This window comes from Heterodontus francisci, chromosome 19 (assembly GCF_036365525.1).
Source record: "Heterodontus francisci isolate sHetFra1 chromosome 19, sHetFra1.hap1, whole genome shotgun sequence".
Lineage (NCBI taxonomy): Eukaryota > Metazoa > Chordata > Chondrichthyes > Heterodontiformes > Heterodontidae > Heterodontus > Heterodontus francisci.
In genome coordinates, this window is record NC_090389.1 from 88,318,889 (window position 1) to 88,331,446 (window position 12,558).

Here is a 12,558-nt window from a genome sequence, read left to right on the forward strand (position 1 = left end):
TTCTTCTGGATCTTGGTGGCAAATGCAGGGGGCGGGGCCAAAGTGACCAACCGGTACCACAGCATGGAGGCCACCAGTTGGTTTATGACCAGCACTTGGCCCCTGTAGGAAAGCGCTCGGTCAGTCCTGTCCAGCGCCCCAGCCGAGCGGTGACTTTCGCCTCCAACTTCTGCCAGTTTGCGGGCCAGGCTTCCTCAGCGGGGCTAAGGTGAACTCCCAGATAGAGGAGGTGCGTGGTGCTCCACGCAAAAGGTGTCATCTCCTCCGGCAGGGAGTCCACCCGTCACTGACCCACCAGGAGTCCGGAACATTTCTCCCAATTGATCCTCGCGGAGGATGCGGCAGAAAAGGTCTGCTGGCAGTCGAGCATCCTCTGCAAGTCAACGGGATCTGTGACCGCGAGGAGCACATTGTCGGCGTAAGCCGAGAGGACGACCCGCATGGCCGGCTCGCGCAGAGCCAATCCCGTCAACCTCCTGCGAAGCAAGCACAGGAAGGGCTCCACGCAGATGGTATACAATTGGCCGAACATGGGGCATCCCCGACGCACTCCTCTCCCAAAGCAAAGGGGCGCCGTCAAGGACCCGTTAACTTTGACCAGACACTCTGCGGCAGCGTATAAAAGTCGGACCCGGGCCACAAAATGCGGCCCGAGTCCGAAAGCGCGCAGAGTCCCGAAAAGGTATTCGTGATCCACCCTGTTGAACGCCTTCTCCTGATCGAGGGAGAGAAAGGCGACCGACTGACCAGGCCTCTGGAAAAGATGGATCAGGTCCCGGACCAGGTGTATGTTTTCCTGGATGGACCGGCCCGGGACCGTGTAGGACTGTTTGGGGTGGATCATGTGGGCCAGCACGGAGCCCAGGCGAGTAGACATAGCCCGGGCAAAGATCTTATAATCCGTGCTGAGGAGGGAGACCGGACGCCAGTTTTTAAGCAGGCGGAGATCGCCCCTCTTCGGCAGCAGGACGATGACCGCCCTGCGCCACGAGAGGGGCATCTTCCCAGTCGCCAGGCTTTCCCCCAGGACCCGCGCGTAATCGTCCCCCAGGACGTCCCAGAACGCCCTGAGGAACTCCACGGTCAACCCATCCAGCCCTGTGAATTTGCCCCTCGAGAGCTGGTGGAGGGCGCCAGTCAGCTCCGCCAACGTGAGCGGAGCCTCCAATCCTTCGGCGCCCTCCGGGCTGACCTGCGGCAGGTCCTCCCACAAAACTCTGCGCGCGTACTCGCTGGACGGATCTGGAGAGAACAACGCACTGTAATAAGTACGGACCAGGAGGCCCATTCCCTCCGGATCCGTGATGGAGGATCCGTCGTCGGCCAGCAGCTCGATGAGCTGCTTCCGGACCCCCTGCCATTTTTCCAGCGAGTAGTAGAAGGGTGAGGCGCGGTCCAAATCTTCCAGGATCTGGATCCGCGACCTCACGTACGCGCCTCGGGACGCGATGAGCTGCAGGTCCCTCAGCGCCCCCTACTTCTCTTTGTACACCTGCCACGGGGCTGGGTCCACGACGGCATGACCGAGGTGGGACTCCAAGTCGAGCACCTCCCTCTCTAGGCGCCCAATCTCGGCTTCCCGCCTCTTGGTTGACCCCTTCACGTACTCCTGACAGAAGACGCGGATGTGAGTCTTGCCCACATCCCACCATAGCCTCAAGGAGGGGAAGCCCCCCTGCTTCCTTCTCCAGTCGGCCCAGAATCGACAGAACGAGTCCCGGAATCGCTCGTCTTCCAGCAGCCGGTTGTTAAAGTGCCAGTACGCGGACCCCGCCCGCGTGCGGAACGGAGTGAACTCCGCCCACACCAGGCGGTGGTCCGAGCACGGCACCAGCCGCATGGAGGCCGCCGAAACGCGGGAGGCGTACGCCTGCGAAATGTAGAGGCGGTCGATTCGGGACCCTCCTCCTCCAGACCTCCACGTGAAGGCGCTGGAGTCAGGATGGAGATTCCGCCAGACGTCCACCAAGTTGAGGGAGCTGATCAGTCCCCTCAACTTCTCCACCGACACTTGGCCGCGCTGGGGACCGGAGCGATCCCCCACCTCGAGGGTGCAGTTAAAATCCCCCCCGAGGATGATGCACTCGCCGCTACCGATGGAGCTCAAGAGAGCGGACACTTCTTCAAAGAAGCGCGCTTGCAACGCGCCGGGCCTGGGCGCGTACACGTTCACAAAGTGGAGTGGCACGCTACCCAGGCGAACGGCGAGGTGGAGCAAGCGGCCCGGCACTAACTCCTTGACCCCCAAGATCTCCGGCTGAAAAGTTGGGGCCAGCAAGAAAGCCACCCCACTAGAAATAGGGGTGAGGTGACTCATGTAGACCCCACCCTGCCACTCCAGGAGCCAGGTGGCTTTGTCTCCCAGAACGGTGTGGGTTTCCTGCAGAAAGCTCACCGCGTATCTCCCTTCCCTGAGGACTGAGAGATTGTGAAATCTGCGGTGAGACCCCCTGCTGCCGTTGATGTTGAGGCTGGCTATGGTTATCTTCATGTCAAAGGTACTTAAAACCCGTCACCAACACCTCACTGTGAGGAGGGAGTGGAAGTGCACCTGGCCTTCCACTCCCCCAGCAACCCATTGAGGAACACAATAAAACGGCGCCTCTCAACCAGTTTCACGCCCGCGCGCTTTCCCGCTTTCTTCAGGGCGGCACGGACGGACTGTATGATCAGTGCCAGATTCGACTAACGGCCGAGGGCCAGCTGAACTTTATTGTGGCAACCCCTGCAAGCCACGAGGAAATTCCGGAGTTCCGCCGTGGGGTTGAGAGGAGACTCTGGGAGGCACGAGGGACTCCACCAGCTGACTGGTGATGGAATCAAAGTCATCCTCCGTGCCCCACACCAAATCCCCATCCTCCTACAGGTCGTCACCGCCAGTGGCTGACACATCCATCACACACTGTGGGGCGGACGTCCCGGCCGTGCCAGCTGGTCCCGCCTCCGTCACGAGGCGGTTGGTGGTGGACTCCGGCTGGGAGGGCCGACCCTCTGGGGCCTCGCCCTCTCCTTCATTCAGGGCACCCGACCCATTAGCAGTGGCAGAATGGGCGGCGTCCCCAGGCTCACCCACCACAAGCAGGGCTTCTCCCGGAGGGGCCACATGTACAGGTGTCTCCCCCTCCCCTCCATCCTGAGGAATAGGGAGCTCCTGCCCAGACTTTGCAGCCTTGATGTTGGTGGTGGTGGTCGGGGGAACCTGAGGACCCTAAACAGGAGACAGCTCCCCTCCAACAGATGGACCCTGCACCTCAGGGCCCCTTGTTACCTCTGTGGAGGGGTGCCTTCTCTTTTTCCCACTAGGTCGTGGAGGCTCAGAGACCTCCATGTCATCAGAGGCCTCCGCCTCCGCACCCTCCTTTTTTTTTAGTCATCCTGGGCCTGAGCCCAGCCTTGGGACAGGTGGATTCTGTGGGAACGGGCTTTGGGCTGAGCTCAGGCTCGGGTTGTGTCAAAGTGTCCAGGGGACGCGCCTTGTAATGTTTCTTTTTCCTCCGCGTCTTCCTTCCACTCAAACGGACGCTCCCCTCCCCGCCGGAGGCTGTGAAAACCACAGCCTCCAGAACCGACTGAGCGGTGTCTGTTGGATGTGTGGGGGGAGTGGGAGGAGGTGTTGTGGAACCACTCTGGGCCGCCGAGGTGGAGCTGGCGGCCGGGAGGTTGGGGCAGTTCTTACGAACATGCACCACCCCCTTGCAGACGTGGCACCGCGCCCCGTCCGAGGTCCAAAAGACACGGTAGGCTGTCCCCTGGAAATCCACATTAAATTGGCCCTCCGAGACCTCCTCCCACGCCAGCTGCATAAATAGCTGGCGGTGGAAGGAGTAGACATGCCGGAGGCTGTTTTCCCGAAGACCAAGCGGGACTGGGGTGATCCCCGACCTCACCTCCCCCAGATGGTGCAGGTGGGGGAGGAGGAGCTCACTGGGAATGAAGGGCGGAACATTGGACGATATTATCCGCTGCGCAGAGGATCCACAGGCAGGAAGGTCCCCCCCCCACATTGAGCCCCTTACTCAGGGCCATGGACACGGGCCGCTCGGTCTTTAGAAAAAACACAGTCTTCCCGTACATCTTTGAGGCCGCAACAATGGCCGAGGGGCCGACAACCTCAGCCATTGCCTTCACGCAGGCCTCAGTGGACATGTTGGGGTGGGGATAGCTCTTCACCACATGGCTGGATGTTATTAATTTAAAGGGTGACGGGACCACGTGGGCAGCCACAGATGCTGCAGCTGCATAGATAGTAGAGGGCCCCGCCACCTGTGATGAAGGACTTGCCATGGGTCTAAGAGCTAAACCCACCCCAAATTGTAGGCTTGTAAATAACTTTAAGATGCACAAAACAAACAAACAACAGGTTAGGGGAGAGGCTGAGGGAATAGAGGAGAGGGAAAGACAGGCTGTAAGGGATGACTTTCTTTTCTGGAGGTGGTGCACACAGCACACTTGAAACAGTCTCTGCCAGCACACTTGGTCTTCCGGTCTTCTGGTTGGGGGAGGCGTCTTCACCTGGGTCAGCTGAAGCTGCCCAGGCACTATTTATCCCCTTCCGTCTATTAGCCAGGCAGCTTCAGCTGACTGAGGCTGGGCAATTGGGGTGGGGAGGGAGCTTCCCTGCAACTGCACAGCTCCCTGCAGAATTGTATAGATCCCACCCCTTGTTCTTCTGGCCTCTTCCACCTCCCACAACAGTCCAAATGAAATAAGAGTCTGGTGCTCGACACCCACCTCGAAATACAGGCTTCTTCCAAAGTCTTTCTTCCTCTGCAGCAAAAGTTGTTCAAAGTTTTTGCAGTTCTCTCCTCAGCACTCCCTCTCCAGCAATTGACTGCAGCACTGTCAGCTGCACCTCGTTGATGCAGTCTGGAGTCCCAATCAGGAAGCAGCCAACCCCGTTTTTTGTTGTTGTTTTTTTTCTTTTTGGGAGCTTTACTCTGTATCTAACCCCGCACTGTACCTGTCCTGGGAGTGTTTGATGGGAATCTCGGGTGATTGTTCTCCATTCCCCGGCACTGACATCCTTATCTCGATGAGTATAAAAGGCTGTTTGCACAATTGATAGTTTTAAGCACCTGATGCATTTTGTGTCCTCTTTGTAAACATTCCTTTTTTTTCCACAGGAACGGAGAAGACGACAGAGGTGAGTGTTTGTAAAAAAATATCGAGAGGTGGAGTATGAGCCAGGTGGAAAAAGATTGATTTTGCATTTCTATAGTGCCTCTCACAACGTCAGGACATGCCAAAACGCTGCACAGCCAATGCGATACTTTTTGAAGTGTGTAGTCACTGTTGTAATGTAGGAAGCGCAGTTTGCGCACAGCAAGCTCCCACAAACAGCAATAAGATAATGACCAGATAATCTCATTGACTGAAGTTGGTCGAGGGATAAATATTGGTCAGGACACCGAGGAGAACTCCCATGCTCTTCAAAATAGCGGCCGTGGGATCTTTTGCACCCACCTGAGAGGAGCAGACAGTTTAACACCTCATCTGAAAGATGACACCTCTGACAGTGTAGCACTCCTTCAGTACTGCACTGGAGTGTCAGCCTAAACTATAGGCTCAGTTCTCTGGAGAGAGAGTTCCGCTCTGATCCACAGATTCAGAATAGAGACTCCAGTTCACCAGGAGGCAGTTAGAGGTGACTCAGTAATTTTATTTTTCATATTTTTGGTTGAAATTAGGATCCGTGTTGTTGAAAGTGGCCTCTGTGCTTTTTTTCTGTTTTGATTTTCTCTCTTGTGATATTTTGTGAGGTTCTCTGGTTACAGACCCACCTCCCAGTATCTCGCCACATCAGTGAGTGCCTGTAGGCCACTTGTAGAATCACAGAATGCTCCATTCAGCCCATCAAAGTCTTCCAATTTCCTGCACTAAAAACCTGATCTGATTTTACTCCCTTGTTCACTCCCCATATCCTTTAATATCCTACTGCAGTCAAATAGCTTGCCAACAAACACATACACACAGTAAGGTGTCATTGCTATGGCATTCAAATCCCTGCAGGAGTCATGAGTGGAGAGGTGGAAATTGCACTTTTTTTAAGCTGCGTGTAGTTTGGGATCTCTTCTCACAGTCAGTTCTCCTCCTTTTCCTCTTGTGCTCAGTTGCTGATCCTGCACAGGAGGTGGCAGTGCCCTCCAGTGTATAGTGGCCCTGGGCTGTGTCGCACTCGGGTGCACTGAGTTGCTTGAGAGGAGCAAGAGGTCGCTATCTGATCAGGCCTGGAGACACATTAAACAAACTGCTGGCAGCAGAATAAAGCAGCTGCACAGAGTATACACAACACAGACTGACGTCTGCCTCTAGTCCGCAGAGTCTCAGAGCTGATCACACTGACGTGTGGCACATTTCACCTTGCGTTTTATCCCAGGATGTCCCAACATGCTTTTCAGCCAAATAAGAACAATTTTAAAATGCAGTTACTGATGTAATATATGAAATGTGGAAGTTAATTTGCGGGCAGCAAGATCCCAGGAACAGCAATATGATAATGACCAGATACATTTTATTTTAGTGATGTTGGTTGAGGGATAAATATTGGCCGGGACAGTGGGGAGAACAGTGGCTGTGGGATCGTTTACACCAACCTCATAGGGCAGATGAGGCCTAAGTTGAATATCTCATCTGAAAGTTGGCACCTCTAACAGTGCAATGGGCCCTCAGTACTGACCCTCTGACAGTGCGGCACTCCCTCAGTACTGACCCTCTGACAGTGCGGCACTCCCTGAGTACTGACCCTCTGACAGTGCGGCACTCCCTCAGTACTGACCCTCTGACAGTGCGGCATTCCCTCAGTACTGACCCACTGACAGTGCAGCACTCCCTCAGTACTGACCCTCTGACAGTGCGGCATTCCCTCAGTACTGACCCACTGACAGTGCAGCACTCCCTCAGTACTGACCCTCTGACAGTGCGGCACTCCCTACTGACCCTCTGAGTGCAGCACTCCCTCAGTACTGACCCTCTGACAGTGCCGCACTCCCTCAGTACTGACCCTCTAACAGTGCAGCACTCCCTCAGTACTGACCCTCTGACAGTGCAACACTCCCTCAGTACTGACCCTCTGACAGTGCAACACTCCCTCAGTACTGACCCTCTGACAGTGCAGCACTCCCTCAGTACTGACCCTCTGAGTGCAGCACTCCCTCAGTTCTGACCCTCTGAGTGCAGCACTCCCTCAGTACTGACCCTCTGACAGTGCAGTACTCCCTCAGTACTGACCCTCTGAGTGCAGCACTCCCTCAGTACTGACCCTCTGAGTGCAGCACTCCCTCAGTACTGACCCCCTGAGTGCAGCACTCCCTCAGTATTGACCCTCTGAGTGTAGCACTCCCTCAGTACTGCCCTTCAGACAGTGCAGCACTCCCTCAGTTCTGACCCTCTGAGTGCAGCACTCCCTCAGTACTGACACTCTGACAGTGCAGCACTCCCACAGTTCTGACCCTCTGACAGTGCAGCACTCCCTCAGTACTGACCCTCTGACAGTGCAGCACTCCCTCAGTACTGACCCTCTGACAGTGCAGCACTCCCACAGTTCTGACCCTCTGACAGTGCAGCACTCCCTCAGTTCTGACCCTCTGAGTGCAGCACTCCCTCAGTACTGACCCTCTGACAGTGCAGCACTCCCTCAGTACTGACCCCCTGAGTGCAGCACTCCCTCAGTACTGACCCTTTGACAGTGCAGCACTCCCTCAGTTCTGACCTTCTGAGTGCAGCACTCCCTCAGTACTGACCCTCTGACAGTGCAGCACTCCCTCAGTACTGACCCTCCGACAGTGCAGCACTCCCTCAGTACTGACCGACAGTGCAGCACTCCCTCAGTACTGACCCTCTGACAGTGCGTCACTCCCTCAGTACTGACCCTCTGACAGTGCAGCACTCCCTCAGTACTGCCCCTCCGACAGTGTAGCACTCCCTCAGTACTGCCCCTCCGACAGTGTAGCACTCCCTCAGTACTGACCCTCTGACAGTGCAGCACTCCCTCAGTACTGACCCTCTGACAGTGCAGCACTCCCTCAGTTCTGACCCTCTGACAGTGCAGCACTCCCTCAGTACTGACCCTCTGACAGTGTAGCACTCTCTCAGTACTGACCTTCTGACAGTGCAGCACTCCCTCAGTACTGACCCTCTGACAGTGCAGCACTCCCTCAGTACTGACCCTCTGACAGTGCAGCACTCCCTCAGTACTGACCCTCTGAGTGCAGCACTCCCTCAGTACTGACCCCCTGACAGTGCAGCACTCCCTCAGTACTGACCCTCTGACAGTGCAGCACTCCCTCAGTACTGACCCTCTGACAGTGCAGCACTCCCTCAGTACTGACCCTCTGACAGTGCAGCACTCCCTCAGTACTGACCCTCTGACAGTGCAGCACTCCCTCAGTACTGACCCTCTGACAGTGCAGCACTCCCTCAGTACTGCTCTTCTGACAGTGCAGCACTCCCTCAGTACTGACCCTCTGACAGTGCAGCACTCCCTCAGTACTGACCCTCTGACAGTGCAGCACTCCCTCAGTACTGACCCTGTGAGTGTAGCACTCCCTCAGTACTGACCTTCTGACAGTGCAGCACTCCCTCAGTACTGACCCTCTGACAGTGCAGCACTCCCTCAGTACTGACCCTCTGACAGTGTAGCACTCCCTCAGTACTGACCCTCTGACAGTGCAGCACTCCCTCAGTACTGACCCTGTGAGTGTAGCACTCCCTCAGTACTGACCCTCTGACAGTGCAGCACTCCCTCAGTACTGACCCTCTGACAGTGCGGCACTCCCTCAGTACTGACTCTCTGACAGTGCGGCATTCCCTCAGTACTGACCCACTGACAGTGCAGCACTCCCTCAGTACTGACCCTCTGACAGTGCGGCATTCCTACTGACCCTCTGAGTGCAGCACTCCCTCAGTACTGACCCTCTGACAGTGCAGCACTCCCTCAGTACTGACCCTCTGAGTGCCGCACTCCCTCAGTACTGACCCTCTGACAGTGCAGCACTCCCTCAGTACTGACCCTCTGAGTGCCGCACTCCCTCAGTACTGACCCTCTAACAGTGCAGCGCTCCCTCAGTTCTGACCCTCTGACAGTGCAACACTCCCTCAGTACTGACCCTCTGACAGTGCAACACTCCCTCAGTACTGACCCTCTGACAGTGCAGCACTCCCTCAGTACTGACCCTCTGAGTGCAGCACTCCCTCAGTACTGACCCTCTGAGTGCAGCACTCCCTCAGTTCTGACCCTCTGAGTGCAGCACTCCCTCAGTTCTGACCCTCTGAGTGCAGCACTCCCTCAGTACTGACCCTCTGACAGTGCAGTACTCCCTCAGTACTGACCCTCTGAGTGCAGCACTCCCTCAGTACTGACCCTCTGAGTGCAGCACTCCCTCAGTACTGACCCCCTGAGTGCAGCACTCCCTCAGTACTGACCCTCAGACAGTGCAGCACTCCCTCAGTTCTGACCCTCTGAGTGCAGCACTCCCTCAGTATTGACCCTGTGAGTGTAGCACTCCCTCAGTACTGCCCCTCAGACAGTGCAGCACTCCCTCAGTTCTGACCCTCTGAGTGCAGCACTCCCTCAGTACTGACACTCTGACAGTGCAGCACTCCCACAGTTCTGACCCTCTGACAGTGCAGCACTCCCTCAGTACTGACCCTCTGACAGTGCAGCACTCCCACAGTTCTGACCCTCTGACAGTGCAGCACTCCCTCAGTTCTGACCCTCTGAGTGCAGCACTCCCTCAGTACTGACCCTCTGACAGTGCAGCACTCCCTCAGTACTGACCCCCTGAGTGCAGCACTCCCTCAGTACTGACCCTTTGACAGTGCAGCACTCCCTCAGTTCTGACCTTCTGAGTGCAGCACTCCCTCAGTACTGACCCTCTGACAGTGCAGCACTCCCTCAGTACTGACCCTCCGACAGTGCAGCACTCCCTCAGTACTGACCGACAGTGCAGCACTCCCTCAGTACTGACCCTCTGACAGTGCGTCACTCCCTCAGTACTGACCCTCTGACAGTGCAGCACTCCCTCAGTACTGCCCCTCCGACAGTGTAGCACTCCCTCAGTACTGCCCCTCCGACAGTGTAGCACTCCCTCAGTACTGACCCTCTGACAGTGCAGCACTCCCTCAGTACTGACCCTCTGACAGTGCAGCACTCCCTCAGTTCTGACCCTCTGACAGTGCAGCACTCCCTCAGTACTGACCCTCTGACAGTGTAGCACTCTCTCAGTACTGACCTTCTGACAGTGCAGCACTCCCTCAGTACTGACCCTCTGACAGTGCAGCACTCCCTCAGTACTGACCCTCTGACAGTGCAGCACTCCCTCAGTACTGACCCTCTGACAGTGTAGCACTCTCTCAGTACTGACCTTCTGACAGTGCAGCACTCCCTCAGTACTGACCCTCTGACAGTGCAGCACTCCCTCAGTACTGACCCTCTGACAGTGCAGCACTCCCTCAGTACTGACCCTGTGAGTGTAGCACTCCCTCAGTACTGACCTTCTGACAGTGCGGCACTCCCTCAGTACTGACCCTCTGACAGTGTAGCACTCCCTCAGTACTGACCCTCTGACAGTGCAGCACTCCCTCAGTACTGACCCTCTGACAGTGCAGCACTCCCTCAGTACTGACCCTCTGACAGTGCGGCACTCCCTCAGTACTGACCCTCTGACAGTGCAGCACTCCCTCAGTACTGACCCTCTGACAGTGCAGCACTCCCTCAGTACTGACCCTCTGACAGTGCGGCACTCCCTCAGTACTGACCCTCTGACAGTGCGGCACTCCCTGAGTACTGACCCTCTGACAGTGCGGCACTCCCTCAGTACTGACCCTCTGACAGTGCGGCACTCCCTCAGTACTGACCCTCTGACAGTGCAGCACTCCCTCAGTACTGACCCTCTGACAGTGCGGCACTCCCTCAGTACTGCACTGGGATTGTCAGCCTGGATGTTGTGTTCAATTTTCCGGAGTGGGGACTTGAACTTTTGACTCAGATTTGAGAGTATCGCCCACTTAGCCAGGGGTGGCACTGCTCCAGGAGTGATGCTGGGAGTCCTGTTCACTTTGTCAGCAGCTGGTGCCAGGGGTGTGTGGGAAGGCACATGTAGCTCAACCCCAAACAAAATATAGACTCCAATGCTCCATGTCAAACACAGCTTTCAAAGCTGACTTTAATCTGAAGCAGCCCTCGGGACACACATCAGAACTGAATTACAGCCTGGGGATCAATGTTGTCGTGTAATTAGAAGAGTTGGCGTTAACGATGCTTCTTAAATTTTATGTCGGCGCCAGCCATGGCTCAGAGTATGATATTCTCTCTCGCTCTCGCTCTCTCTCTCCTCGGAGTCAGTAAGTTGTGAGTTCAAGTCCCCACTCCACAGACTCAACCGCAAAAGCCAGGCTGACACTGCCAGTGCAGTACTGAGGGAGTGCTGCACTGTCAGAGGGTCAGTACTGAGGGAGTGCTGCACTGTCGGACGGTCAGTACTGAGGGAGTGCTGCACTGTCAGAGGGTCAGTACTGAGGGAGTGCTGCACTGTCAGAGGGTCAGTACTGAGGGAGTGCTGCACTGTAAGAGGGTCAGTACTGAGGGAGTGCTGCACTGTCAGAGGGTTAGTACTGAGGGAGTGCTGCACTGTCAGAGGGTCAGTACTGAGGGAGTGCTGCACTCAGAGGGTCAGTACTGAGGGAGTGCTGCACTGTCGGAGGGGCAGTACTGAGGGAGTGCTGCACTGTCAGAGGGTCAGTACTGAGGGAGTGCCGCACTGTCAGAGGGTCAGTACTGAGGGAGTGCTGCACTGTAAGAGGGTCAGTACTGAGGGAGTGCTGCACTGTCAGAGGGTTAGTACTGAGGGAGTGCTGCACTGTCAGAGGGTCAGTACTGAGGGAGTGCTGCACTCAGAGGGTCAGTACTGAGGGAGTGCTGCACTGTCGGAGGGGCAGTACTGAGGGAGTGCTGCACTGTAAGAGGGTCAGTACTGAGGGAGTGTTGCACTGTAAGAGGGTCAGTACTGAGGGAGTGCTGCACTGTCAGAGGGTCAGTACTGAGGGAGTGCTGCACTGTCAGAGGGTCAGTACTGAGGGAGTGCTGCACTGTCAGAGGGTTAGTACTGAGGGAGTGCTGCACTCAGAGGGTCAGTACTGAGGGAGTGCTGCACTGTCAGAGGGTTAGTACTGAGGGAGTGCTGCACTGTCGGAGGGGCAGTACTGAGGGAGTGCTGCACTGTCGGAGGATCAGTACTGAGGGAGTGCTGCACTGTCAGAGGTTCTGTCTTTTGGATGAGACATTAAACTGAGGCCCTGTACGCCCTCTCAGGTGAATGTAACAGATCCCAGTCTTGATTTCATAGAATAGCAGTGTGTTCTCCCTGGTGTCCTGGGGCCAATATTTGTCTCCCAATCACCATCACTGAGATGATCTATATGCTATAGCAATGCAAAAACTTTCCCCTTTAGTGATCTAGCTGCAAAATGCACAGCCAGTCTGATGCATCAGAACAGCGGTCGATTGATTTAATCTTCTCCCACCCGAGGAGACCTGATAATGGAATTATTGACCAATCACAG

General features: G+C 55.9%; 1 protein-coding gene across 1 annotated transcript in view; it reads left to right on the forward strand.

Moving 5' to 3' along the window:
- Window positions 1–12,558, forward strand: part of LOC137380352 (uncharacterized) — a 142,305-nt gene that overhangs the window by 95,742 nt on the left and 34,005 nt on the right. Inside the window, exon 8 of the mRNA XM_068052280.1 lies at window positions 5,124–5,143. Coding sequence (XP_067908381.1) covers window positions 5,124–5,143 — 20 coding nt within the window. The remainder of the gene's footprint in view (window positions 1–5,123; window positions 5,144–12,558) is intronic.